Genomic DNA, 26,317 nt, shown 5'->3' with positions numbered 1-26,317 from the left:
TAGGTCAGCGTAGATGACCTGAGCTCACTTCTTTGGTTGCGACAAAGCCAGGGCCTCCATGCGGTGATTAATCACTACAATTTTTTGTTCAAGGGTCTTGCCGAGTGCGGCACCTCACTGGCAGCTTCCACTTGCGCTCCAACCGGGTTTTGCTTTTCCTCCAATTTGTGCTCTCCTTGGTACATACACCCTTCTCTCCTCCGAAAGGTGCACAATCACATAAAAGTGATCAATGCCTACCATACGACCACGCTCGCCATCGCCGTCAGAGGGTGCACGCTCTTCCAAGCGGCAAAAGCTCAACGAAGCCGACGACACGTCGGCCTTCGTGCCTGACCTTTTCGAGCAAGCCACAGTTAAGAAGCTCGCGGATGCGTATGAAGCGAGCGAGCCTTATAAGCACGCGGTGCTTGACCGCCTCGTAGATGACGACCTTCTAAAGAAGGTGAAGGATGAGATTCTAGGCGAGCTGAGATTTGCAGAGAAGGAGACAGACATCTATAAGGTGCAGCTGTGTTGAACATTCTGAAACAGTGGACAGCTAACATCATCGTAGGTACACCAGACAGGTGACCTGGCTTCACTCAACTATCTCACTCCAGAACAACTCACTCTCTTCCCCTCCCTTCTTCGCCTTCGTAACGCGCTCTACTCTACTCCTTTCCGGCGTTTCGTGCGGGGCGTGACCGGTTGTGGGCCCCTCTCTGGCACGCAGCAGGACATGTCCTCCAACTCTTATCGCCAAGGATGCCATCTTCTCAACCACGACGACGTAATCGGTACCCGACGGGTGTCATACATTCTATATCTCCCACTCTCGGGTAGCGGAAGCACGGATTGGAAAGACGAATGGGGAGGCGCGCTCGAGCTCTACCCTGTTCTGCCACCCGTTGAGGGCCAGCTTCCGGAGCCGGATACGAAACCGTCAAAACGCGTCCCGCCTGCATGGAATCAGTTCGTCTTCTTCGAAGTTCAACCGGGGCACAGCTTCCACAGTGTGGAAGAGGTGGTAGTTGCGCTCGGGGAGGACAAGGAAGGCAGACAGAGGCTCAGCGTGAGCGGTTGGTTCCATATGGCAAAGCCGGGAGAGGAAGGGTACGAAGAAGACAGGGAGCGGGATCGTACAGAGCGATTGGCGAGCTCACTGGAGCAGCTGGTGGGTTCTCACATGTTTAGCCGTCGTCCAGATATCTCACCTGTCTGCGACAGTCAGCTTCACCTCCCATCGCCCTTAAGCCCTACCCTTCCCCACTCCCGATATTTATTCCCTCCACCCCGTTCACAGAATCAGAGCTCATCTTCCTGTCCTCCTATCTCAACCCCGTTTACCTCCAACCTCGCTCCCTCACCCTTCTTTCGCAGCAGTTTACAAAAGACTCGTCCCTCTCGCTCAAGGACATTCTCTCTGAAGCCTTGGCCGAGAAACTCGATGCCGCCTTGAGGCAGAAGGACGCTGCAGACTGTCTTGGCCCTGACCGGCAGTGCAGAATTCCCGCTCACTCAGCAGGAGAGGGGAACGGATGGGTGCTCGCTGGCCCTCCACATAAGCTTCGTTATTGCGTTCTCGACCCTTCCGCTGCACTTCCGCCAGCTAAGACTATAGACGGCGAAACGGCGTCTGCCACCACCCTTCTCCGCTCGCTGCAAGACGATCTTCTTCCTTCTCCAGCGTTCAGAGCGTGGCTCGGGCTCGTGACGAGTCTGGTTCCCCTGAACCATAATGTCATCGCCAGAAGATTCAGGCCGGGACTGGATTACACTCTTGCCCAGGCCGATGAGGAAGAGGCAAGACTGGACGTCACGCTGTCCCTCACTCCTCAACCCCATCCTAAAGCCAAACCTGCTCAGACGAAGGTCGACAAGAAGGGAAAAGGCAAAACTGTGGAAAAGGAGACTGAGGAGGAAGAGATGGGCGGATGGGAGAGCTGTGCCTGGGGTGGGTGGGAATCTTACATGGCCCCGCACGAGGGGGAAGAGGACCCCGCTGTCTACCGGAGCAGTGGGGGATCGAGATCCAAAGGGGTGAATGGCACGAGCGAGCGTGCAAATGGACAGGATCACGCAGGGAAGGAAGAGGTAAAGGAACCGCAGGATAAGCTGCTGGAGGATGGGGATATTGACGCCCCTGAGGAAGGTGATGAAGAGCAGGCGGAAGATGAGGAAGATGAGGAAGGGTTTGAGATCGCGGAGGAGGACCGCGAAGCGTATGAAGAAGCTCTCGCTATGGAGGCTGCCGACCGAGCGGCGAACGGCGACGGCCCCGCCGAAAATGGTGAAGAGGGTGAAGATGCCGAGGAAGACTATGAAGATGAGACCGGTACACTACTCACCCAGCCCGCGTCGTTCAATGGCCTTCTTATCGTACTTCGCGATCCGAAACTCATGTATTTCGTCAAGTATGTGTCGGCGGCGGCGGAGGGAAGCCGGTGGGATGTGTGTGGGGAGTGGCAGATTGGGGAGCTGGAGGAGGATGATGGTGAGGAGCAGGCCGGAGAATCATGAACTCGTTGAGGCAGCGTCGAAGGTTTCATTAAGAGTCTCATCTGCTACGAGATTCACAACTGATTAATGATATACGCCAATCTCCACATTCAGTCTCCCATCTGATCCCTATCAAAAAGTGATCTTCTTCCCCTGGCTAGCAACAATCGCGCCTGTTTTGGCGACATTCTGCTTGGCAAGAGCTAAAGCAGCTCCAGGCTTGAGCCGCCTCACTGGCCTGTCCTTCCCTCCTCGAGTCATATCAGCCGCGGGGCGCTCGCGAGCTATTTTCTGTCGCTTCGCCGGCTGTTCGGTCTCCTCTGACGCAGATGGGAAGGCACTCGGCACGTCTTCCTCTACGACGTGACTTTCATCGCCAGCATGACCCTGTTCTCTCTTACCCTTCTTATATCCTGGACTCTTCCCGGCTCCGATCCTCTTGCTCGTCCCATGTGTTGCCTCCTGTTCCTTGCTGTGTGAAGGGAAAGCGGACGGATGGCCGCCTCGGCGCAGTGCGTCAGCAGAGGCGAACTCGAGGACGAGCTTACGTCCATTGAGATGGTGGTTGCGAGAATTGATGAGGACAGCCTGTGCTTGTGCAGTCGTGTGAAAGTCCAAGAACGCCCATCTAGAAGATTGCTTAGTCGGATTGCGTGTGCATATGTCATAGATACGCACCCTTTGCACATACCGCTATCTTCAAATGTCCCCAGCCGGACCTTTCGCAGTCCAAGTTCCAGCATGTCCTCCTTTTTCGTCTCCTGTTCGCCCTTCGTCTCCTGCTCGTCATCATTCACCCCCTTCGCCGGTGCATGCGCAGTTTTATGATGACCTTCCAACATTTCTGTGATCGTCTCCTTTGTGGTCTCAAATCCAAGATTTCCCATGAAAAGCGTGGGACACGGAGGGTGCTTTTGGGACTTCAGGAGTTTCTGAGCGGTCTTGGTCATGTTAGGCTTCGAGCTCGTCGGGTCCTCTTCTTCAGCAGCCTTTTGTGCGGCAGTGGGCCTGCCGCGATAGTCGTTTCCTACATAAAAGATTAGTACTAGAATTCTATATAGTGACAATCACATAGGATGTACCATCTTTAATCAACAACTTCCTCCCGTGTAGGGGGCTCTCGCTGAGCTTGACCGCCTTATCCCGGCTCTCAGTTGTATCGAAATCAACATAAGCAAAACCCATATTCTGTCCGCGCATCCCTCCACTTGATCCAGCCGTCGTCTTTCGAGGCATGTGCACCCGAGTGACCGTCCCGCATTTCGAAAAGAACTCCTTGATGTCGGACTCCGAGGTCTTAAATGCGAGATTGCCAACCCAGACCGAGTTCTGTCGTACGGGCTTTTCCGTTACATCTGCTTTCGAACCTTTACTGAATTTTTCGTCCCTCTGCACGTCTTCTCCATTTGTGTTCAAAAAGCTCTTTTTAGCTTTACGAAGCTGCTTGTGAGAGAGCGGGGCTTCATCGCCAGGCACTGGGATTTCCTCGCTGACCGCAGTTAAGGCTGGATCCTTGCCCTCGACCTCAACTTCGGACCGCTTACGCTTCTTGCCTGCGATTGAATCCGGGGTGTCTTTTCTGCCTCTCTTCTCCTTTTCGATTTTAGACGGGGGCGACTCCATTTGTGGCATGCAATCTGCAGCAGACCGTATTGCTGAAGAGGACGTGCACCAAAATTTGGGTGGCTGTGATTGTGATCAGGGACAACACGTGAACTTCGGTTCACCTGCGCTTGCCGACTGATGTGGGCGCCCGTCATTCGCGTCGCGATTATACCCGCTTCAACACAAGAATGAATGATAGACACGTAGTGGTCTTTCTGGGTGGTAAGTATACCCTATTGTAGTATGAGTTGGATCTGAACACTACGCAGGCACTTCTGGAATAGTAAGCACTGTTCCATGAAAGGAGCACTCTGCTGACGAAAGCTGACAGGGGCGCGAAGCTGTCAAGACATTGCTGGCTTCCCCCCAGCCGCGCATGCCATGGCATATCATCCTTGGATCGCGAACTCCAGAGAGAAATGCATATGGCGATGGATCTGCGAATCACCGTTATGATAGGGAGGGTGACATCGTGAATTGTCTTCCCCTCGACCTGTCGCGGTTGGAAAGCGTGCACAGATTTGTCTCCGAGTTGGACAACTATCTCGGCGGCCCTATCCATACTTTGGTTCTTTGTTCCGGAATGATCTGCAGCTTGAAGAGAAGGATTACTCAAGATGGATATGACGAGACTTTGCAAGTCAATGCCCTAGCCGTGGCCTTGCTCCTTGATCTCCTCTGGCCACGGCTGTTGGCAACCGGAAAAACCACTCGTATTCTATTTGTGTCTTCAGGTCTCCACATGAGGGCTGCTAAAGGTGTGTCCAGATTATCGTCGAATCAACGTCCATGCCTGATGTCGGGTAGACAAACGTTTAACACCCTCAACTTTGGATACTTACCTGAGCCTGAAAGGATATCGGCCGATGTCAGCATATGCTGATTCGAAGCTCCTTCTGATGCACATCTTCTTTCTCACGCACAATCGCTCTCAATCTGGATCAAGTAGTCCAGAACATGCTTGCCATGTCCTCTCACTCAGCCCAGGCTTTGTGCCGCGGACCGGGCTTATCCGGGAAGCGGGTTGTATCGCCAATTTCTCATCCAAGTGGATACTTCCCTTGCTGCCATTTGCGAAATCTCCTCAACAATCAGGTGCATTTATTGCCAAATTCGTCACCGAAACCCCATTGTCCGTGCGATCGGGATCCGATGGGGGAACGATGCCCTTGCTTCCGAGATCAGGAACCTACATCTCCATCTCAAAAGGCAAGATTCCCGCGGCTGATGAATGCTACGATCAACAAGTGCGAGACGAATGGTACAGGGTACTGCGAGACAAAGGATTGTGGCACTAGTCCGCGCCATCTAAGCCAGTTTATCTGATCTTGACGAAGGAAAGCACCCTTTGGTTAATCCCGACAGTCCCCCTGCCCGGTAACTCGGTTATGATGTGCTTTGCACACTTGAAAGATTCAACAATCATTCCAGCATGATGCGTCAACCCCCTGTCCCCCCCTTCTTTTCTCTGGAGTGACCGATTCTAACAATGGACGTGACCCATGCGGGTGAAGACGAGCATCAGAATGCAAGCATAGACCTCACCCCCCTTTGTTGCCAGGGCTTGTGCCTGGTCACTATTGGCCGAGTGATCATCACCCGATGCGTTCATGGATCGCGTTCTTTGGGACTGTCATTATCACCATGCTTCCGGAGATTTACACTCCGGTTGCTGATGATCTGACGCTAAGGACTATGTCGAGATCTATCGGGATAGATTCCCCGACGGGCCCACAAGTCCGAACCAGGAAGCGCGAAGACCTACCGGGAGAACAACCCATCGCGAAGAAATTGGGGTGGATCTTATCTTGGAAACGAGCCATTCCGAAGAAAATTTGATAAGATGGGTGGCGATCAACATGTGACACAGGCATTCCCAGTCATGCTTCCGTGGATAAAGCCGAAACTTCCCCACCGGCGCATCCACGCTCTGTGATGCACCGTGTATGCGCATTTTACACCCCATCTAATTATATTTGGCTATACTCCTGGCCCCCTGATACATGAGGCGTTCTGTCGCAGGATCAAGCACGTTGGTTTATATGGTTCGATCGATGCGCTTCCGACACCGCCGTACCCAGTCTATCACAGGCTTGGCTTCTGGATCTTTGGAGTGCTTTTCAGCTCAAGTTCCTAGGAGAAGGTATCTCTAAACTTTGGTGTATTGTATGGGCTTCTAAGCACTAAAGAAGCTGGGCATAACACTCTCCGATCACAAGCCGAGTTTCCAATTTCCGCTCGCGTCAGGCTTTTCGACCCACACGTGGAATTGCTCAGCACTCGGAAATGACATACCGTCGTCGATCATTCGGTCTGGGTAGTAATGACACGATAACAGTGTCATTGAATATCACATCACCTCCAGTAATGAGAGGCCCGACTCGGGTACAATCCAGGTTCGGCAATCCTTAGCGCCAATGTGGCTGGGTCGACTGCCGCTGGCGATATCAACGATGTGCGAAGCATCTGTCCACATGCCTTCAGAATTACTGGGCCCCATGTACCACCCGCTGTGCCAGCAGTGCCCCCAGTTGCCGCCACCGCCGTTTAATGTTAAATTTATTGGCTCGTGCGCCCATCCGTTATCCTCAAGGCAACGCTCGTTTATTGTTTCATTTAGCATGGAGCTCTGCGGAGGGGAAGCCTTGAAAGGTGCTCGACATGTTCGCGGAACTCCCACCGTTTGGAACAATATCAGCCATCGATGGATACTACCGAGACGTGTCTACATTGTACGCAGCGTGTGAATATTTTGAGAGGGAGTGTGTGATACACTCTGGTCTTTGAATGATATTTCAACATTGTCCGCTACAGTAACGCCGTCACCATTATTGAATGAACCGGGGAACAGAGGTCGGCATCAATCTCTTCGTCATCCACGTGGTTGGTATCTTGTTCACGATGCCAATCCTGGTCGAGCACGTTACCGAGAGTTCGTATAATCAACGAATCAATATAACTCTCCCCTCGACAGCAGTCTCTCATACGAGTCCTCACAGAACTTTAGTCGACTTCCGTGGGCCCAAGAGAAAGACTTGCCACCTGCATGTTGTATCTCGACTTTTAGAGTCTATGAATTCTAGTTACGGCTCTTACCTCGTAATTGGTGGGTGGAAGGGTTGCCCTTTCTAGTCCTGCAAGCTGAGTTGACCAGTAATCGGAGGTAGACCGATTCCAGTTATGCGAACTTCACCAGTACCACTCCCGATCTATTATGAGGAGACGCACAGAGATGATGCTGCATGGCGAACAACTCGGCTGGTGAGAGATGGATGCATGTTTCAGATGTTCGGAGATGTCGGGATTCTGCGACGGTCTATCCACCTTCGATGCTAAAAGCCTCTGTGACCCAAGCTGCTACGCCGAGAGAATGACGGCATATTGCTGACGAATCTCCCCGGCCTGGTTCGGATCTTGATCTTGGAATGGTCGTAAGACAGAGCGCATGGTTACGTTCAGAAAGGGCTCGACCTCTTACTCGATCTGGGTATCTGATTAGATGGGTGGCGAGTGTACCAATTTACATGGCCCTATGCTTCCGAGATATCACGATACATATGGTGGAAGCGCCCAGGCGACCCTGCCTTCTGCGATCGAACGCCTTCACTCCGCCCGTACCTCCTCCACCGGCGAACACGAGTGGATGCAACATCCTTACACCATACTTCTTGAGACAATGAATAATCATTGTCTCTCAGTTTTTTTTTTCGGATTTTCGGCAACTTGTACGGCTCATCACATTCACGTCGTGCTCTCGCACGATCTTGGCATGGACAGGGGATGTGACGATCTCGAATACCAACTTACCACCGGTAACTAGATAGGCCCGTATCTTAAAAACTTCTCTCGGAGTGAAGGGCACGAAATCTGCCATCGTCACCCATGCGGGTAATTCTGAATGGACTCTGGTTCTATTCATGTCGCCGGAGCCTCGAGCCCAGAGTTAAATACTTGGGGTTCTGCGATGGCGCCCGGATTCATTGTGCGCTGGGATCTGGAGTTACACGTCCTCTGAAAACAGAAAGCAGGAAGCGCCATGTCGTCTTCGACTACAAGCGCGACACGTACAGGAGGCAGGCAGGCTTCGACGACCGACGCGCTCATCTCTGCTGCCACCTCTGTACTCTCTTCCACTGTTGGTACCACATCTCGGGGAAGCCACAACGCTGGGACTCAAACCACATCATACCATTCATCCAGCGCAACCGCAACAGCGTCAGGAGGGAATGGGAACAGTAATGCCCAAAACGCCGCCAAAAATCTCCAGAAGTGGATGCAAGGTAACTATCCACTGTTCCAATGGTGGCTTATCGGCGCAGTGGGCGGATTTGTCATGTTTCTTTACATTGCCTCACTCTTTCGCGGCTATTTACGTCGTGGAAGAGGCTCGGAGAGACGCTCTGCTGAACTCCGAAATGGAGAAATCGTCACAGCAGGACGCAATGGCAGTCGGTCGCATCGCCATCTTCTCTCTGCAATCTCCACTCTGTGGAACAGAATCTTTTATCGATTCACGCTTCCCACCAGCATGGATGGAGTGCACCGTGTGAATCTGGCCGAAGCGATCTTCTGTGGGGGCTATTTGACAGCATGTCTCATGTTCGGATTCATAAACAGTATGTGCACCGCAACCAGATTATCATTCTGGACTGATGGATTGGTTAGATCAGAGTGGTCCAAACAGCTTCGCAAACAGATTGGGCTGGCTCGCCATGGCGCAGACACCGTTTGTCGTTGGATTGGCTGGAAAGAACAATGTCATCTCCTGTACGTTTTGCACTCTCTCACTCGCTCTCGATCTGACCTTTGCTACTTGTAGACCTGACAGGCATTGGACCAGAGCGGGTAGGTGTTGAAAAATTCCATTCCCAGATGATTCTAATCTCAGATTAGCTTAGCATACTTCATCGAACTGCCGGTCGTGCGGTCCTGATTCGTGCGCATCTACTCCAGTCTTTTCTCGTCTATTATTAACCTTCATGCAGTATGTCTCAGTCACGCATTTACATGGGTCTCCATTGGCCCAAGCCCCGCACACACTTACACCAAACCCATCACGATTTGGGGCATAGCGGCTCTGGTGGCTTTCTTCCTGAGCTTCTTGGTCTCATTCCGGATTGTTCGCAGGATATGTTACGAGTTCTTTCTCGTCAGCCATATTGTTTTGATCTGGTACGTCACCCTTCGCGCCTTGATAGAAGTATCCTTAATAAGTTTACGTTACAGTTTCTTCCTTGCTGGATGCATCATGCACTACCGCGCCGGCGCGTACTGGATCTACCCCTCCTTCGCACTTTGGGGCACGGACCGTATCGTCCGCCTCTTCCGCATGTTCTTGCTGAACCGTCTCTGGCTATCCGTCCTCTCGTCCTCCTCTCGTCATTACACTCAAGCGACCGTCCAAGTGCTTTCGGAGGAAACAGTCAAGATCAGGATGAGACGGAAGATGAGCTGGCGGCCGGGACAGCATGCGTACCTTGTCGTTCCCGGCGTAAGCTTGATGCCTTTCGAGGCGCATCCTTTCACGATTGCTTGTGCGCCAGTACCCAAATCCAAACAGCCCACGGAGAAAGAGAGCGGGGAGCAGGAACTTAGCTTTATCGTGCGCGCCAGGGATGGGTTCACGAAGCGCTTGATGGCGTGCGCGACGCGAGGTGGTGGGGAGAGCAGCGTGACTGCATTCGTGGATGGTCCTTATGGGATGCCGCCCGACTTGCTGCAATATGATACCAACATCCTCATCGCAGGCGAGCATATCCATCTAGGCATTAACAACCGCAACTAACGAGTTGTAGGAGGGAGCGGGATTTCGTACACCTTTGCCCAACTGTCCCATATCATCCAGTACCACCCTATCCGGACGTCCGCAGTCAGGCGCGTCAGCTTCGTATGGATGGTCCGGCAATCAGCCTGCATGTCCTGGGTATCCGACTCCCTCTCCGACCTACTTTCGAGCGCGCCGAAAGACCTGGACCTAGACATCAGGATCTTCGTCACTCAAGAGCTTACCTCGCTCGATGGCGTGCCAACCCTAGATGAGGAATTGGGCGAGAAGTCCCAGAATAAGGACAGCGCGTCCTCATCTGTTGAGAGCAGCTCCTCGACAGAGATTAGCGGCACGGCTTGCGTCATCACCCGTCTTACACAGTTCGAGCAAGTATCTGTACAAGACGGACGGCCAGATCTGGGAGAGCTGATCAAGGAGGAGGTGGACAGCTCTACTGGACCAATGTCTGTTAGCGGTATGTCCCTTCACTGACTTACAACTGTCGATAGCTGATAGTGACGGGGCAGTATGCGGTCCGAGCTCGCTAGCAAGGAACGTCAGGAGGATCTTGACTACCAAAGAACTGGCTAGCTGCGATGGAGCACTCCGCGGCAGGCCGGAGGTCGAGTTGCATGTCGAGCAGTTTGGATGGTAGACAGGACATGAATTTGATTTAACAGGACAGACTAGAGATGAGATGTCCAATGAATAACGAAATGATAAACAAGATAGAGTATATGTTCTTGCTTCTTGGTTGGGTACATAGTGATGAAATCATGCTTGTCAAGGCCGAGAATCTACTTGCAGCGACAGTCCAGAAGTGCACCGTTCGACAACAGCTCAATGAATAATCCGGTGCCATTCAAGTCCCACTACACAGGAAGGGTATACCCTGTGCTGGTTAGCGGATCCTGCGGGGCCGTCCAACGGCCGAGAAACCCGGGGCGGAAATTTGGTATCCCTGCGGAGTTGGTTACCTATAAGTGAACATGTTAGTTAAGTTCAGAATGTCGCAATGGCCCAGAGCATCAATGACGTCGATGGTTGACAACGCCTGTTGAACTTGATGGTTGGAGCTACATTTCTGGAATTGAGAGTACGGGTGAGGGACGTGTTTCGTAATACTTCTCCTGTGACTGAATGATCGGAACAAGCCGCCCAATTCTACCCTGATCGGGGCAAACAGGACTCGCTTCATTTCGTTTCTTATATGTTTTTTCAGTGTTGATGAATGCTTCTCCGCGGGCTTAGGCAAGTGCCGGAATGAATGTTGGTCAGCATAACGTGGCTTGTGTGGGTCTTTAACGGGAGCTGATGACGCAGCTACACTGTGATTGGCTGGCGCCTTTTCCACGGAGGGGCGGGCTGAGCGGATCGTTACCCGCTTGCCCCGCATTTCGCCACTCTAGTGACCGGACGCCCTTTCGCGAGGATCTGGAGCACCTGCCACTTCGGGCAAGGGGTTCTTCTGACAGCAGGCACGCCGATATATCAGCACTCTTTCCACTTCATTTCAAACATTGTCGGTCAACTCTTCTCTCTTCTCTTCTCTTCTCTCTTCATTTCTCTCTCTCCTCATCGCTTGGCTGTTGAATACTCTCCCGTAATAACATCAAAATCATGAAGGTGTGTTACTCCGTCTTTTACTTCGGAAAAACCGTTTCCTAACCATCACCCAGCTGCTCACCAAGGACCAAGCCGATGCCCACTACAGGCGCACGATCCAGGGTGGAGTGAAAGGTTTCACAGTCGGCCTCGCCGGCTCTCTGGGCATGGCATACTTCCTTAACGGTCGCTGGCCCTACTTCCGCCAACTTCCTATCCAACTCAAGGCGCTCTCTATCGTACTCGTCACCATACCCGCCACCGTCATCCAAGCAGAACACGAGAGCGATCTCTTCCAGCGCGAACAGTGGCAAGGTGCTGCCAAGAATGAGCTTGACGAGGAAGAGGCGCAGCAACTCCAGCGCTGGGAGGCGCTCGGCTGGGCCGAGAAGGCTTACGACTATGCTGCTAGGCATCAGTTTGGCATGGTCGTCGGTGGATGGGCAGTAGGGATGGTTGGTGCTGGAGGATTCATCATGCGCGACAAGCTCATGACCTTCCCCCAAAAGGCATGTCTCTCATTTCACCTTATTGAGACTGTATGCTAACCTGAGCTCTAGATCGTCCAGATCCGTATGTGGGCACAAGGCATCACAGTCGTCTCTGTCGTCGCTTCAGCCCTCATCTTCTCCTCCAAACCCCGTGAGAAGCACGTCGACCATTCCTGGCGCGATATCGTGGGTATCCCTCTCCTTCTACCAACATTGCTTGCTGACAGCATGCCAGCTCGCCGAGGAAGCCCGGATCGACGCGATCCGTAAGCAGGCTCAGGAGGACGCCTCAACAGAGAAGAAAGTCTCCCTGTCCACCCCGCTCGAGAAGCGAGTCGTGGCGAACTCACCGTACGAGCCGACCGTCTCCGTCACCCAGGTGATGAAGACCCGGTTATCGGTCGAGAACCTGTTCAAGAAAGACTAATGGGAAAATATGACTGGATCGGTCACGGATGAGCAGACGGGTCTTGTACCATAGTCCTCCTATCTGCCTCATGTTTGTTTATTTCTTCTTAAGTGTCCTCAATTGTTCTTTCTTTTCGCAAGTGCTCTGCAATTCAACACCAAGCATTGAAAACGAGCTGTACTGTTTATGTTTCTGTAACGTCCGCCCTAAGTAGCCCGCAACAATCGCACCCTTCATCCATGTAAATAACCGCGTACTGCGCATGTGGGTGTGTCATTACGTATTCCACCACATTAGCATTCCCATACAGAACCGCTATACCACCGACATTTCCGACTAATAGTGAAGAACAAGGAGAAACAAGGATAAGAAGGGCATAGGAAGTGAATAACGAACGAAATCGAGATGAAGAATCCGAGTGAGCGCAAGGCAAGCGAAAAAGCACACCAAAAATAATCCAACCTGGACATTTGATTTTACCAAACTCCTCCGCTCCAATATATACCCTCTAGCCGTCCAGCTGGAATCGGGTCTGTATCGTGTCCAAATATACAATTCAGGCGGGGTGTGGTTGAAGCAGAGAGAGACATATGATCGTATGATCGTAACGAAGGTGGGTCGCGAGAGAGCAAGGATATGGTATATTACGTTATCCACAAGACCGGGTTGGGGTTCGTAAGGGGGATTGATTACTGGAGTGCTGCGTATCTCAAGCCGGAGCTACGAGTGTTTTGTGCTGAGAGGTCGTCCGCATGCGCTCACGGGACTTCTTGCGATCGCCCATGGCGCGATCTCTGGACTTGGGACGAGCAAGCTTGTGAGTGACCTTCTCACCAGCCGCGCTGTACTCGGTGTCACCAGACAAAAGCCAGTCCACGGCAGCTTTCTCCTTGTTTTCTTCCTCTGGATCGGGTGGGAGCGGCTTGCTGACGCTGACCGGTGTGCCTGGCATAGAAGCCGTGGGAGGTGGGGCAAGGGAAGCAGCACCATCAGTTTTCACACCACGCTGCGCCATGAAACTGTCGACGAGCAGACGGCATTCTTCGATACTGCCCGATGCCTGGACGAGCTTCTGTAGCAAAGCGAGCTGCTCTTCTGACGAAGCTGGAATCGAAATTGGTGCACCGTTTGGTGTGCCATTCTGTGGTGAGTGCACGACGATGGGCTGCTCCGCAACCTTGTCGATGGCGACTCTGGTGTAAGTGTTGTAAGGTGCGGTGTTGTACTCATCATTACCAGACAGCGGAGAGTTGGGTGCAGTATTGATAGGAGTAATCTTGCGTTGCTGCGGCGGTACAGGTGGTCGCGGACTGCCGCCAGGCGGATAAGCCGCAAAAGTGCGCATAGGCGGTGACTCGTGCGAGGCAGGCGGTGTTGGCAGAGCGGCAGCATGCACGTCCTGAGCAGGTACGTCCCTGTGCAACACAGGCGGTGTCGGACGCTGGCCGTTACCAACGCTGTTATCCCTGTATCTGGAACTCATGCCAGGAATCGAGTCCTTCGAGTCCAACACAATACGAACCGGAACTGGCCTGACGGGGGATGGAGGCGGGATGTTCACCGTGCTGCTATTCATGGCAGTGCTCGCCAGCGTGTGAGAAGATTTCTGCCGACGCACGAGGCCGCGAAGTGAGTTGTATTCTTCAGTTCCACCCACGCTGCCGCTACGGGAGGCCTTGTCAGCCGCACCACTGCGGCCGAAGCCTTTGAGCGAGTTCATGAAGCCCCTGCTAGCCGACTTCTTCAGCCCAGGGTTGTTGTTGTCCAGGCCTGCTGCGGCACTCGTAGAGCGTGAAAGGTGAGGCGGCTCTTCCGGCGGACCCTCGTCGAGGAAGGCAATAAGATCACGCGCGGACTTGGAGACACGAGTTGGTGGTCCATCCGAAGTCGGGGAGGTGGGGGAAACAATTGATTTAGGCTTGGGCCGCTCGTCCAACTCTGCCAAGCTGTCGGTCTCCTCATACAACGGAGCAATGTTACCAGGGCTATAATTCTGCTTCCTTGGGGGCCCATCCAAGAACGCTACTTTGACCTTAGCATACTGCTCACCGTCTATGAAAATGGAGACTTACGAGGCTGCTGACGAGGAGGTATGGCTACTCTCTCCACCGGCCTGGGGCGGGGTGGCTGCACCTGTGGCTGGGGAACAGGCGCCGGTGCCGGCGCGGGTGTAGGAGCAGGCATAGACACCGGCGCGGGTGCAGAAGGCGGTTGCCCCCATGGACCTTGTGCCGGCTGTCTTCCTCCGTACTCGTCCAGTTGGAGGGCTTGCACAGTCCGCTGGCCCGGCAACTGAGGGATCGCCTCCAACCGGGTTCTGCTGGTCTGGCGGGAATTGGGCCGCCGGGAGCCGACAGCGCTGTCAGTCATGTATCCGTCATTGACAGGGGAACCCGATCGGCCTCCGGTCGACGGACGCGAACCAGGACGTCCGCCATAAGAGTTGGAGAGCGAGCTGGGCAAAGCTGGCTGTTGTACTGGAGCAGTGAACGGGCCACTCTCAGGAGGCTGACCTGCTGGTTGGGTAGTAACCACTCGGGTGGTAGCACGTTGGTTGCGATCTTTGGCGAATACCTGTTCGATAAGTTTCAGCATGCTAAGAGGGTTGGATGGATAGTACGGAAGAAAGCAGCGTACCTCAAAAGTACGCAGACGATCAGGGGTAAGTGAAACCTTCATCGTCGAACCAGTCCTCATGAGTTCTTCAAATTCAGATCCCTATTGTATTCTATATCAGAGACACGTCGTTCGAGCGGGACCAAACCGGTGACTCTGAATTGCACTCACCTCACCGTCATCGACGGATGTCATATTCGGATCAGTTTGGAAAGGAAAGCCGCCGCCTCGCTGGCCATGCTCACTCATACCCGAGTGGGAGCGGCGGTGTGGCTGCTGAGCTTGGTATGACTGCTGAGCAACTGGGGAGGCGCCATGCTCTACAGACATGCTCGGGCGGCCGTTCGTGGCCGATACAGTGCTGGAAACAATCTGAGGGTAAATGACCGGCACTTTCTTCCTATCACTTGGCGAACGTATGGGCGATGGGCCAGGCTGGACCTGTGTCTGCAGCATTGGCATGACACCACTATGCGAGGAAGAATCTCCAGAAGTCCGATTCGACGTATTCGTTGGGCTCGAGGAGGGGGGTTCATACCCAGGACGAGGGGAAGCAGCAGCAGCACGGGAGCGGGCAGAGACGAGCGACCCCGTAAGTGAGCCTTTACGCTGCACGCGGGTGGAACGATGCTGGGCTTCGATGTTTTGGAAGGCTGCATAACTGCATTTAGCCAGAATTTGTATAGGGACTGCAGCAATACATACAGTTCATACCCTTGGCCATGTTGTACAGCGATTGGTCCTCACAGAGCGCCGCATATAGGTCCGAAATGCTCGCTGACGTCTTGCTGCTGTCCCTAGCCACCACCCTACTCACACACGACATGATGTGCCTATAAACTTTCAGCCACCTATGTTTTTTTCCAGGTGTGGAAGACGACAAACCCGCATATATGCTCAATAATGGCCGTAAGATACAAGGAGGCAGGGGCAAATGCCTCGATAGGTGGAGCTTCGCGTGCCTGATAAAGCCTCTGCTCTGCTTTCTCCACAGCGAGATTGTCTTCTTCCTCCGCTTGGCCTAGTGACGAGTTCGCTTCGCATTTGAGCCGAAGGACCTGTTTAGTGGTCAGCTCAGGTCATAGAGAGCAAACTAAGATCACGTACATCGAACACTTGTGCGATAGGGAACTGGGCCGGGTTCTCCCTCATATCCTTGTATGCCTCCCTGCTGTCTCCACTCGTCTTCCAGTACTCCCTCAGCTCCATCTCAGCCTCCAGCACTGACTCTTTCCCCAGTGCTGCAGGAATGACCCTCAGCACCCCATCCTGCTTGAGCTTGTCCGTGTTGACACTGCGGGCGGACTTGATAATGCTCCAGAGGAGCTCGTCGAGGAGGACGTTCACACAGCGGAGTGCGTCTGGCTTTATGCGCGTGGGACGAAACTCGGACAGCACGACGTCAGCCATGTGACCCGAGAGGTATGTCGGAGCTGAGGAAGACGGAAAGGAAGGCATGTCAGTCAATTTACTGGACGACGGAAAAGAGTGCGACGAGTCCGCACCATCTTCAAAGCCATTGGGATAGGACATGGCTACCTGCGATGATCGAAGACCGCCCTTGCTGCAGTACTAGAGGAAGATGGTACGATAAGGGGAGTATTCGAGCAGGCCGGAACGCGAGGATTGCGTGTCTCGCAAGAGGTGGTGGTGAAGTTGGTCGTCAGGGAAGACGTGGATTAATGGATTAGGAAAAGTGGAAGAGAGAGAAGTTGTTGAAGAGAGGGGCTGGGTGGGATGTGCACCGCACCCGGGAGAAGGCGAGATGGCCGATGGAAAGGAAGGATGAGGATGAGAAGGACAAACTGGATGGGAGAGAGTGGATGAAAAGAAGAGTCGGTCAACGCCTGGTCCTCTGTGCGATTGCGAAGGGAGGGGCCGTAACCAGCGGTTCGTTGTCTATCTGCTGCCGTTCATTCCCTTTTGCACTCCCTGACGCATGACAGCTTCTCTCTTTTCTTACTGCCTGTACCCCTTTCCCTTTTCTCATTAATACTTGGAATTCAATCTCGTTCCTGTATTCCAATCGCTATCATTCTCTCCCTTTAGGCCTGTCTCGCCCCACCTTCCAGGTCGACAGCTGGAAGCTCTCTGAGATGCAGAAAAATGGGAGCAAATGGAAGCTAGCGAGGGCGCGTTGCGACCCGTCAGTCATGATGAATATGAACGGCCAGGTGGTGTGTGTCCCGCAGGGTCTGCGTGCCTTAGCTGAACCTCCCAATTGATATTGCATTCCTTGCCAATGAATTTCAGATCGAACGTTATGCTCTGCCGGTAACTTGTCATCATCTGGGACAACTTCTGTAATCGTCTTGTATATGACTTCAGTAACCCACTATCGATCCATCTTTTTCATCGCTTCACTTGAATCCGTCAATATGGATCAAGCCTTCCAAAGTACTCTTCCTTGCCCGTATGGAAAGCCGATAGTGCGAGGTTCGATTTCACGGGCAATATTGCCTCCGTTTTCGCGTACCCCAATTTGTAAAAAATAAGGATGATAATTATGTAAAAGCACCTAACCCAAAGAACCCTAACCTGAATAGGTCATGGGCCTAACCTGAAAATGATATAACCTTCAATGATGAGAAACCTTAGTAATAGAAATAGTAATAGTAATAGTAATAGTAATAGTAATAGTCAACACTACTTGCAGTCTTATAATAATGTCAGTATTATTAATGCTTCTTGGAGAAGTAATAATGGCATTATGAGAATGATAACTCTTATTATCAGTGGTATTGTTCTGAGTGATGGTAGGAATAAAGTATAGTGACTGTTATATATTTTACTACTATTACTATTACTCCTCACATTGGGATTAATTGTACTATTATTCTTATAAGTTTTAGTAGAATTAAGGTTCTAATTTATCCTAGGGTTATGTTATTTTCAGGTTAAAGCTCACCAAATTATCAGGTTAGGGTTTCTTGGGTTAGGTGTTGTTACTAATCCGGTCCTTGTTTTTGCCATAGAATCTGGGGTCCCATGTGTGGCTGTGCAAAAACGGAGGCAATGCCCGTGAAATCGAACCTCGCACTATCGTCCCGCACGTTCCGCCGGGTTCCTCTTACTTCGTCGTCAAGGTTACATCCAATCCGTAATCGCCACAAGGGCCACGATCAGCTTCGGATGATCGTCTATGCACTCTTTGTTTTCACGCCAACAATCACTGCGTTCCACGGGTCCCTATTCCAGGTCCTTGAAACGCCCACCCTCAACCTCAAGCCTCCAAGTACTAGTACAAATCCTCCTCCCTTGCCTACCTCTTTTGCCAGTCCTTTAACCAACAATTATCCAACCTGTAAGTGACCGTCTAATGCTATTATCCATTACTCAAACCCTTCAGAGATCCATAGTCTGATCATCATGACCATGGATGACCCCGGCGTTCACAACATTCGATGTATTCCAGGTATGTTCGTGCAGTTTCGGTCAACTTAGGGTCAAACTCAGATGGATGTAGGGAATCTGGTGTCAGATGCACCCACTATCCCCTCTCTCACTGCCATGGGAAGCCCTGATGCCGAACCCTCCATCGATTCAGCTCAGTTAGGAAGGGACGATGATGAAAGGTCCGTCATTACTCATTTAGCGATAACGAATGGGCCATCCAGTTCTCTCGATCTGAACGGTCACCACGATTTCATTACTACAACTCACGCTGATCGCCTACGGGTCAGCAATATCGCCGATGCTGCCACCGCAGTTGTGGGCGCCGCGAAGCCTCATCCGCTCCCAGTCGTCGCATATGGGAATTGTGCCACTAAATGGAGCCCTGCCAGCAACCCCCAGGAGGACTTCGTAGTATTGACAGGTTGCCTCACCGGTGCCGAGCGTGCAGCTCGATGCAGAGCTGCCAAGGCCTGGGCCCAGGCGAGCCCTGCCAGCAACCCCCCGGAGGACTCCGTAGTATTGACAGGTTGCCTCACCGGTGCTGAGCGTGCAGCTCGATGCAGACCTGCCAAGGCCAGGGCTCAGCGCTTGCGGCACGCCCAGCGTATGCTGAATGCCGAGCTGAAGTTGAACAATCAGCTTCGCGCATCTGACCCAACGATCCAACCTCAGGATGACGACTCGTTACCGCCTCCCTCTTACGACCTGTTCTGCTCGGTTGTCGTCCCCACGTCCGATCCCTCGAACAGGGAGCGCTTCTTGCTGACGGGTTACAAGACGGGGGCCGAACGTGCTCAGAGGTACGCAAGGCGTCATCCCGGCCGAGCAGTACCAGGAGCCCAAGAACGGCAGCGGACCTGTGATCGTCTATATAATCATGACAATCTCGCTCCCATTGATATTGTTAATGAAGCCGCCTGGTTACAGCGTTGGCGATAGTGGCAACTACAACCTCTCTGGTTTTCCACCTTCTGGCCCCTCTTCCGAATGTCCAATTCCTGCCTCCGGCAGCTCCGTGTACGTAGAGTATGTTCGCATGGCTCTCACAACCGTTCTCGCTCCGTGTTTCGGACTCTAGTACGTATCTTGTATGTTTCACCAGAACTCTCTCCGCTGTGCTTCACGCTCATTTGGTCTCTCCTTTCATGGCGGAATGTACCATGACCCTTTGTATCAACGCTTCCTTTTAATACACTCCTTTTGACTGTACATGTAACAGATGTAACATTTACAGTATTACGGCATCGCAAGTGTCCCTGATCAACCCTCTCGCGCCTCATCATCAGACCTGATCACAACAGCAAGTGCTGTTCAACAATAATAATATCGACCGACCTCTCGCTGGCCATCACCGAGGCATCCTGCGAAGTGTGTTTAGACCTGCCTGGAAGGATGAAACATTTATCCTGCACCAGAGGTCCGATGACATCTGACGTCTTCTTCTTCCCCACTGCTGGCGGCTTCCTCCAACTCTAGTGAGCATCCCTGGCCCAAATCAGCAATATGCTCAATTTCTTCAAGGTTGTACAGCTCGTTCATCATGTTATTCCCAAGATCATAACGTCTAGCTTGTACCGGCGGGTGTGGACTGTTCAACCGGCCGTCATGCCGGTCGCTCTTCTGGCGCAACCCAGGCACCTGACATCGTCGACATTCATCCCATGGCGTGCGAAACTTGAAGAAACCCGGTGATTTAGGCTACTCATGCTACCTGGAGGACGGACCGCCGGCTTCTGCCTTGTGTTCTGCCAGTATTGTACGATGCTGCTGTCTGCGGGTACATAACTGCGTGCCTGGCCTGTCATCTGGGCGCTGCCCGCTCTTCCTGCTCAGCACCAGCGCACAGACCAATGATGGGCCTCGTTCGCATCCTGGGGCTCGCTCTCGTCTCAGCTCTCATCCAGCTTGATCGCGTTGCCGCCTGGGAAGCCCAATGCGCATCTTTCACCCTCCCCTCCAGCGTAGGGAATAGCGCTACCCTCATTGCAGCCTCCTACTATCCCGCCGGAGCGCTAGTCAACGTCACCAGCTCGGGAGGGGCAGTGACGTCCAACTCTCTACCAGCGTTCTGTCGTGCGTCCCTATTTCTACAGCATATTTCGCGGACTGACAAGATTGTGTCTGACAGGCGTGCAGCTACTCGTCAACACTGGCACTCGGAATATGACCAATACAGAAGTGTGGTTGCCTGATGCATGGGACGGCCGATTCCTAGCAGTTGGCAACGGTGGGTGGAGCGGCGGTAGTAAGTCCGACTCTGTCTTCATGTCACCACGCTAACCTGCTCCGGCAGTGGTATACAGCGACCTTGCTTACTCTGGCCTCGTCAATGGGCACGCGAGCATGTCCACCGACGGCGGGCATACTTCTTCATCCTTGGACGGCACCTGGGGATTGAACAATCCTGAAGCGATCGTGGATTACGCGTATCTGAGCGTGCACATCAGTGTCGTAGTCGCTAAAGAGGTGGTGAGCGCATACTATGGCGCCACGGCTGGATTTAAGAGCTATTGGCTTGGGTGTTCTACTGGTGGGAGGCAGGGGTGCGTTTGGTTCTGCTGGATCTAGCTGTGAGGAGAGATCTTCATGAGGGTAACAGGTTGATGTCTGTGCAACGATACCCAGACGACTTCGATGGTGTCGTTGTTGGCTCTCCTGCAAACTGGATGTCCGTTTCTCTTCCCTCCCGTGATTCTACGTTACTCATCCCGTGCGCAGCTCCCACCTTCAAGCCTGGTCGATCCATTTCAACCTTCTTGTCTCCCCTCAAAATAGCACTTCCTGGATTTCGGCTGCTACATGGGCGTTGATTCATCAGGAGGTGCTGAATCAATGTGATGCGTTGGATGGTGTTATCGATGGACTTTTGAACGACCCTAGGCGCTGCTTGTTCGTCTCTTTCCATCTTTTGGACCGGTCAGGATGCTGACGCGGGGATGAAGCTTTCGACCTGAGACGCTCGCCTGTCGTCCGGGACAGGACGCAACTACCTGTTTGAGTGCCGCCCAGATCAACGCCGTGCGCCTGGTATTTTCAGACTATTACGAGACCAGTCAGACCTGTGAGTTGATTCTGCGACAAAGTAAGAATCTTGATAATGATGCTGGGATAGATATATTTGGCAGGCTGGAGCCTGGTGGAGAACTGGCTTATGAGACCGGCCTGTTGGGAGCCAATCCCGTTGAGATCAACACAGACTATTTCAAAGATATGGTCGTGAAGTACGTGTTGTTCTATATGCGATGATATGGGATTGAAACCGAGCCTAGTGACTCGAACTGGGACTACACAACACTCAACTACAGCACGATACAGTTGGCGGATCAGATCGATACGTACCGGTTGGACGCGGTAAACCCGGACATTCAAACATACGTCGCGGCCCCACACAACGGCAAGGTGATACACTATGTCAGTTGGGCGGACCAGCTCATCTCTCCCGGCAATTCACTCTACTATTACGAGCAAATGACGGCATTTATGAACCTAAACACGAACTTGAACGTGGACGACTATTACCGGCTGTTCACCGTACCAGGCATGCAGCACTGTGCGGGCGGAGATGGACCAAACGGATTCGGAGGTGAGGGACAGAGCGCTGCTGGCATGCCCCCTCTGCAGCCCGATGCCCTCCATGATGTGCTCCGCGGGATGATCGCTTGGGTGGAGCAGGGCGCAGCCCCGAACTACTTCATCGCGACCAAGTATGTGAACAACACGGCTAGCGGTGGTGTGCAGATGACCAGGCCGCTCTGCAAGTTCCCGACGGAGATTGTGTACAATGGGTATGGAGATACGAACAATGCCGGCAGCTTTTACTGTGCGTAGAGTAGGTAAAGCTGCGCCTTAGTACCGCTGCTTACTCCATGTCGGCGTGCGAAAAGGCGAAACCGTATCAGTGATAATCATGACTTATCAGACCAAGGTCCCGTTTATATTGGGTGGGCATTCACAATCCCACCGATTATCATGCCGGGTCGAGGCAATTCACTGATCTTCCACAGAATGTCGAACGTGGTGTGCCAGCAAGATGGCATACGTGGCACCACTGCAAACGGTGTTCCCCACACTTTGAGGAAACGCCGGCGGGTGCGTGACGTAGAACGGCGTGCGCTGGCACTCATCTTGGCTGTGGGAGAACCTGAAACTAGCCAATAAAGAATGCAGATTAGAGAATCGGCCGAACAGGCATAGATATCCGTTGGCCCCTGCCGTCAGGCAGCACAAAGGCGTTTATCTACGACAGGTAGGGGCAGCAATGGAGGGGTGAGGTGGAACCAAGCTAAGCCAAAAGGGGGAGAGATTGGAGAGGAAAATGCAGTTCTGTCCTCGCTGCCGGGGGCGAGCCGTTTATTGTTGAGAGAGGTAGAAGCGGTAGGCCAGATAGGCACCCAAGAAAGCGAGGGGGAGCAGGTAGGAGATCACGCTGTCATTCTACAGTTAGACTGGTGCGAAGATAGGTACGGGGGAATGCACCTTGTTTGTGGGGGCTTGTTGACATGGTGGCCCGCAGCCATCGCCTCAGTTGCTGCGGCAGAGGCGCCTGCTTTCATGTCCTGGGTGGCACATGTGAGTACTTATTGTCGAACGAAGCGAAGCTAGAAGACATACGCCAGAGAACACGCCAATCTGCATATCTGGCAGCAGTGCGCGAGCCTCGTCAGAGTGTCCGACGTCCTCAAACGCTTCGGTTGCGTCGGTCCCTGTCAACCTGATCAGCGGACGCACGACAAGAGCACAGTCAGCACTCACCCTTCTCAGCCAAAATCACTTCATCACCCCCGGGATGCTATCGTTCCATCAGCGACTATCCAGCGATCATGCACCAGTCAAGACCAACCTCGTCGAGAAATTTTGTCACATCGTACACTGGAGGGATGTCAACGAGAGCGAACGTAGATCATATGAAACCAAACGTACCTTTGCCATGTAAGAGGACCCAGAGGCTGTCTTTGGAGTTGTGCTGCTTGAACTCCTCAGCAGTGATGGTCTTCATATCGGCCATTTTTTTGGTCTAGGATGGTTGAAAGGAAGAAATGCGAGATCTTATGTTGAGACCTAGTGGTTCAAACGTAAGTTGCGTCCAGCGGGAAGAGCGGATTGGGGCTGACTGCAATGAGCGGAATGAGAGAAGGGCTCGGTGGGAATTTCAGGTGGTAGCTTCTATCTATTCGCAGGGGACACACACAGAACAGAGATTGCTCCCGTTTTACCGCTGCATCCAATAGGCTGTCGACGAATGAGAGCAGCGGGAATACGATCTTCCTGGCTGAGCAAAATCCGGTACTATGCACCTTAGTCGTTCAGCAAATCTTCGCCGAGACTGCACTTCAGTACTAACAGACCTAGCAACTCGGTGATCTTTGATAACGTTGTTCTGCCGATGCCTGATTTTGGTAAGAACCTCTATTCGGGCGGCCGCCGATTGACCGGCCCGGCACGCTTTACCTCACCACTGCTCCGTGGGCAAATAAAGTTAGAGAAAAATCATGACATCCATTAGATCATCAAACAACAGCAAAGACCCTCGTGTTCAGTGAATGCCGAAAACAAGACATTAATATCCCGTGTTCACTGGTGTTCCACGAATTCTCCATTGTTCTTTTCCCCTTCGATAGAGCCTTCAGGGGCGTTGACAGGTTTGCCTGCTTCAAGCGCGTGATCGAGGTGTGCGTGTCCGATTCTCTCGTAGGGGCTGCGGCGCATGTATACCTTGCCGTCAGAGAACAGCTCGTCAATCTCCTCGAGCGACAACTGCGAGATTTCGGGGAAATAGAAGTAAAGCAGCGGGACCAGGAGGGCGTTGCTAATCGCGAATGGTATGTAGTACTTCCACCCTAGGTTGGTAATCCCGACAGGCGTGACTTGAACAATCATGAAATTAAACGCGTACTGCAACGTGTTTCCCAGTGCGGCGGCCTTCAGACGGATAGCGAGGGGTGTAACCTCTGCTCCATAGAGCCAACCACATGGAAGCCATGTAGCGGAACTGCAAAATGGTGAGAAAATGGTTGCTCTTCTGGTTGGATAATAGACTTACAAGGCCATGATGAATAAGTAAATCCCAACAGCGCCCACGTAACCGCCGGCAGGAACATCGATGTGTGATATGCCGCCGGCAAGCAAGCACATGGCGATGGCCTGAGTAGCAGAGCCTAGCATCATGGTCCGCACACGACCCAGATACTCAATCATGACGAAACACCCAAAGATACACGTCACGTGACCGGATATGCCGAGACCACCGAGCGCAAGCTGACCTTTCTCTGGAGGCATAGCCAACGCAGTCATGAAAATCGTGCCCGCGTAGTAGGTCGCCGTGTTGACACCTGTGAACTGCTGGAAGGAGTTGACGGCTACGGCGAGGAATGTGCGGTACCGGAAACACTGCTTGTTGCTGGAGGACAAGGTGAATATTGAGTACACTATGCCAGAGAAGAAGATAATAGTCTTACTTCTGGAAGATCGCCCACCACGAGGTGACGGCCGTAGCATGCTCGAGTGCGATAGCCTCCTCAATCTCAGCAGCGGCTTCGTCAGCGTACACACGACCGTGGAGGCGGATCAAGACTGCCAAAGCATCGTCCCGCCTGCCTGCCTCCATAAGCCACCTAGGCGACTCCGGGATGAAGGGAATGCAGCAGATCGTGATGAGAACGCTGTGCTATAGTTAGCATCAATCCGGGAGGACGGGTCAAATGGGAAACCCACAACATCGCCTGCAAGGCCAGCGGCATGCGCCAGCCCATCGGCCCAGGGGTATTTCGGAACCCGTATGACACCCAGAAGGCCGTCATCAGTCCGGCAGACCCGAGTACAAGATCGAGGGAGACAAAAAGCCCGCGGATGCTCGTCTTAGATACTTCGCCCATATAAGGGGGAACGATAGACGTGAGAACACCGACGAAAAAGCCGTTGATGAGTCGAGAGACGATAAACATAGCCAAGTTGCGAGAGCCTGATTGCAGGCCGGCACCAAGCAAAGTGCCAAGTGCGGCTGCTGTGAGCACCGGTCGACGACCAAGGCGGTTCCCGATTGCCAAGTTGGAAATGCAGCCAAACATTGCTCCGATAACAACTACCCTCAGGCGTTAGGGTAGCACCGAGAATTGTTGACTGAACAGCTTACATAGGCCGAGGATAGCTCCCTGCTTGGTCGCATCATTCATGACCGGATACTGGATAAAGAAGTCGGCTTTGGATAAAAGGGCGTTCGCGATGCCCTGTATGCAGATTGAACCAGTCAGCACACATTTGTTATGATGGCATAGGACGAACCTGATCGTAACCGAAGAGATAGAAGCCGGCAGAACAGGCCACAACGATAACAGCCTGCAACACGGTGCCGTGCAAGACACCCTCTCCCCAAGGTGCAGTGAAAGGCTTCATGTTGAAAGCTTGGTTTCCGAAAGGATTACACCAAGACAGCAAGCAGAAGGATCGATCGATCGTGCTATGGATGACGAAGTAGGATTCGCTGGCCCTAAGTATCCCGGAAGATGAGAAGGCATGGCTCCAGCATCACAAGCATCGGCTGCATAGACGGTTCAAGCTTTGAGCCATCAATCACCCACTAGCATCTTGTCGGGGAAGACATCACGCGGTCGGGTCGGTTGTTCTTCCACAGAATCGCGCACTGACCATCCGGCATGCTCCAATCTCATTTGTTGCCTAGAACCGGGGTAAAGCGAGGATGGGGGTGTCATGCCTCTTCCAATGTTGTGCTCAGGCTGAACTTTTCTCGCGGCTGGGCCAAAAGAAGGGATCGCGACGACCGAGACGCGGTCTCATTCGGCGTTTTCTGCACGACCCCTGGCGCCACGTTGTGTCTGACAGTAACTTCCATGAGCAGAAGCTACGTCGGGAGCAAACGCAAAACTTCTACCCAGTCAGACCATGTACCGTGAAATATACTCAAGAGCCAAAATACGAAGACGATCAGCACTT

At 52.8% G+C, this 26,317-nt stretch overlaps 10 protein-coding genes across 10 annotated transcripts; 6 read left to right on the top strand and 4 right to left on the bottom strand.

Moving 5' to 3' along the window:
- Positions 1–200: 200 nt before the first annotated feature.
- On the top strand, positions 201–2,502 carry DACRYDRAFT_97845 (uncharacterized protein; the record flags this gene model as incomplete). Its single annotated transcript, XM_040777486.1, has 3 exons — positions 201–505; positions 557–1,156; positions 1,210–2,502. The coding sequence occupies exons 1-3, from the start codon at positions 233–235 to the stop codon at positions 2,500–2,502; spliced, it is 2,166 nt and encodes a 721-aa protein (XP_040633267.1). The 5' UTR covers positions 201–232.
- Positions 2,444–4,053, bottom strand: DACRYDRAFT_61073 (uncharacterized protein). The gene is made up of 3 exons (XM_040775660.1): positions 3,564–4,053; positions 3,160–3,508; positions 2,444–3,109 (listed from the first exon to the last, which is right to left on the bottom strand). Exons 1-3 carry the CDS (start codon positions 3,715–3,717, stop codon positions 2,614–2,616), a joined length of 999 nt encoding a protein of 332 aa, XP_040633266.1. The 5' UTR covers positions 3,718–4,053; the 3' UTR covers positions 2,444–2,613.
- Positions 4,054–5,457: 1,404 nt separating this feature from the next.
- On the top strand, positions 5,458–6,043 carry DACRYDRAFT_19553 (uncharacterized protein). The gene has a single exon (XM_040771564.1). The coding sequence runs from the start codon at positions 5,731–5,733 to the stop codon at positions 5,923–5,925; it is 195 nt and encodes a 64-aa protein (XP_040633265.1). The 5' UTR covers positions 5,458–5,730; the 3' UTR covers positions 5,926–6,043.
- Positions 6,044–8,122: 2,079 nt separating this feature from the next.
- DACRYDRAFT_13052 (uncharacterized protein) lies at positions 8,123–10,508 on the top strand (the record flags this gene model as incomplete). The annotated part of the gene is made up of 8 exons (XM_040770960.1): positions 8,123–8,702; positions 8,752–8,853; positions 8,906–8,931; positions 8,980–9,022; positions 9,072–9,258; positions 9,313–9,776; positions 9,882–10,328; positions 10,363–10,508. 8 exons carry the CDS (start codon positions 8,123–8,125, stop codon positions 10,506–10,508), a joined length of 1,995 nt encoding a protein of 664 aa, XP_040633264.1.
- An 851-nt stretch (positions 10,509–11,359) lies between these two features.
- DACRYDRAFT_19551 (uncharacterized protein) lies at positions 11,360–12,595 on the top strand. Its single transcript, XM_040771563.1, has 4 exons — positions 11,360–11,479; positions 11,533–11,967; positions 12,019–12,135; positions 12,185–12,595. The coding sequence occupies exons 1-4, from the start codon at positions 11,474–11,476 to the stop codon at positions 12,374–12,376; spliced, it is 750 nt and encodes a 249-aa protein (XP_040633263.1). The 5' UTR covers positions 11,360–11,473; the 3' UTR covers positions 12,377–12,595.
- Positions 12,596–12,633: 38 nt separating this feature from the next.
- DACRYDRAFT_73794 (uncharacterized protein) lies at positions 12,634–16,637 on the bottom strand. Its single transcript, XM_040776025.1, has 8 exons — positions 16,480–16,637; positions 16,082–16,407; positions 15,860–16,032; positions 15,680–15,807; positions 15,146–15,627; positions 14,996–15,076; positions 14,431–14,932; positions 12,634–14,380 (listed from the first exon to the last, which is right to left on the bottom strand). The coding sequence occupies exons 1-8, from the start codon at positions 16,505–16,507 to the stop codon at positions 13,068–13,070; spliced, it is 3,033 nt and encodes a 1,010-aa protein (XP_040633262.1). The 5' UTR covers positions 16,508–16,637; the 3' UTR covers positions 12,634–13,067.
- A 1,706-nt stretch (positions 16,638–18,343) lies between these two features.
- Positions 18,344–19,662, top strand: DACRYDRAFT_13049 (uncharacterized protein; the record flags this gene model as incomplete). The annotated part of the gene is made up of 5 exons (XM_040770959.1): positions 18,344–18,389; positions 18,441–18,549; positions 18,592–19,170; positions 19,298–19,387; positions 19,590–19,662. 5 exons carry the CDS (start codon positions 18,344–18,346, stop codon positions 19,660–19,662), a joined length of 897 nt encoding a protein of 298 aa, XP_040633261.1.
- A 561-nt stretch (positions 19,663–20,223) lies between these two features.
- DACRYDRAFT_86103 (feruloyl esterase-like protein) lies at positions 20,224–22,198 on the top strand (the record flags this gene model as incomplete). The annotated part of the gene is made up of 8 exons (XM_040776761.1): positions 20,224–20,443; positions 20,499–20,615; positions 20,664–20,913; positions 20,949–21,038; positions 21,089–21,259; positions 21,313–21,431; positions 21,483–21,591; positions 21,640–22,198. 8 exons carry the CDS (start codon positions 20,224–20,226, stop codon positions 22,196–22,198), a joined length of 1,635 nt encoding a protein of 544 aa, XP_040633260.1.
- A 282-nt stretch (positions 22,199–22,480) lies between these two features.
- On the bottom strand, positions 22,481–23,539 carry DACRYDRAFT_19549 (cytochrome b5). Its single transcript, XM_040771562.1, has 7 exons — positions 23,482–23,539; positions 23,291–23,428; positions 23,211–23,239; positions 23,123–23,159; positions 22,982–23,073; positions 22,847–22,926; positions 22,481–22,796 (listed from the first exon to the last, which is right to left on the bottom strand). The coding sequence occupies exons 2-7, from the start codon at positions 23,373–23,375 to the stop codon at positions 22,721–22,723; spliced, it is 399 nt and encodes a 132-aa protein (XP_040633259.1). The 5' UTR covers positions 23,376–23,428; positions 23,482–23,539; the 3' UTR covers positions 22,481–22,720.
- A 402-nt stretch (positions 23,540–23,941) lies between these two features.
- On the bottom strand, positions 23,942–25,759 carry DACRYDRAFT_44262 (general substrate transporter; the record flags this gene model as incomplete). Its single annotated transcript, XM_040774559.1, has 6 exons — positions 23,942–24,359; positions 24,411–24,767; positions 24,826–25,029; positions 25,082–25,448; positions 25,500–25,593; positions 25,649–25,759. The coding sequence occupies 6 exons, from the start codon at positions 25,757–25,759 to the stop codon at positions 23,942–23,944; spliced, it is 1,551 nt and encodes a 516-aa protein (XP_040633258.1).
- Positions 25,760–26,317: the final 558 nt, after the last annotated feature.

The sequence above is a fragment of the Dacryopinax primogenitus genome, assembly GCF_000292625.1.
Source record: "Dacryopinax primogenitus strain DJM-731 SS1 chromosome Unknown DACRYscaffold_1, whole genome shotgun sequence".
NCBI classification, from domain to species: domain Eukaryota; kingdom Fungi; phylum Basidiomycota; class Dacrymycetes; order Dacrymycetales; family Dacrymycetaceae; genus Dacryopinax; species Dacryopinax primogenitus.
The sequence above is the reverse complement of the archived record's forward strand: the minus strand, read 5'-3'. Positions and strand labels throughout refer to the sequence as shown.

Bases quoted from the DNA above. Each gene is read 5' to 3' on its own strand.
- DACRYDRAFT_61073 (XM_040775660.1), bottom strand. From the start codon at position 3,717: ATGCCTCGAAAGACGACGGCTGGATCAAGTGGAGGGATGCGCGGACAG. The intron at 3,509-3,563 runs GTACATCCTATG...TCTTTTATGTAG, and splicing joins GAAGTTGTTGATTAAAGATG to GAAACGACTATCGCGGCAGG. The intron at 3,110-3,159 runs GTGCGTATCTAT...GCAATCTTCTAG, and splicing joins GATAGCGGTATGTGCAAAGG to ATGGGCGTTCTTGGACTTTC.
- DACRYDRAFT_19551 (XM_040771563.1), top strand. The intron at 11,968-12,018 runs GCATGTCTCTCA...CCTGAGCTCTAG, and splicing joins TCATGACCTTCCCCCAAAAG to ATCGTCCAGATCCGTATGTG. The intron at 12,136-12,184 runs GTGGGTATCCCT...ACAGCATGCCAG, and splicing joins ACCATTCCTGGCGCGATATC to CTCGCCGAGGAAGCCCGGAT.
- DACRYDRAFT_19553 (XM_040771564.1), top strand. From the start codon at position 5,731: ATGCTTCCGGAGATTTACACTCCGGTTGCTGATGATCTGACGCTAAGG.
- DACRYDRAFT_19549 (XM_040771562.1), bottom strand. From the start codon at position 23,375: ATGGCCGATATGAAGACCATCACTGCTGAGGAGTTCAAGCAGCACAAC. The intron at 23,240-23,290 runs GTACGTTTGGTT...ACATCCCTCCAG, and splicing joins GGTCCTCTTACATGGCAAAG to TGTACGATGTGACAAAATTT. The intron at 22,927-22,981 runs GTATGTCTTCTA...TGTGCCACCCAG, and splicing joins AGATTGGCGTGTTCTCTGGC to GACATGAAAGCAGGCGCCTC.
- DACRYDRAFT_73794 (XM_040776025.1), bottom strand. From the start codon at position 16,507: ATGTCCTATCCCAATGGCTTTGAAGATG. The intron at 15,628-15,679 runs GTATGTATTGCT...GCAGTTATGCAG, and splicing joins CATGGCCAAGGGTATGAACT to CCTTCCAAAACATCGAAGCC. The intron at 14,933-14,995 runs GTACGCTGCTTT...CTTATCGAACAG, and splicing joins ATCGTCTGCGTACTTTTGAG to GTATTCGCCAAAGATCGCAA.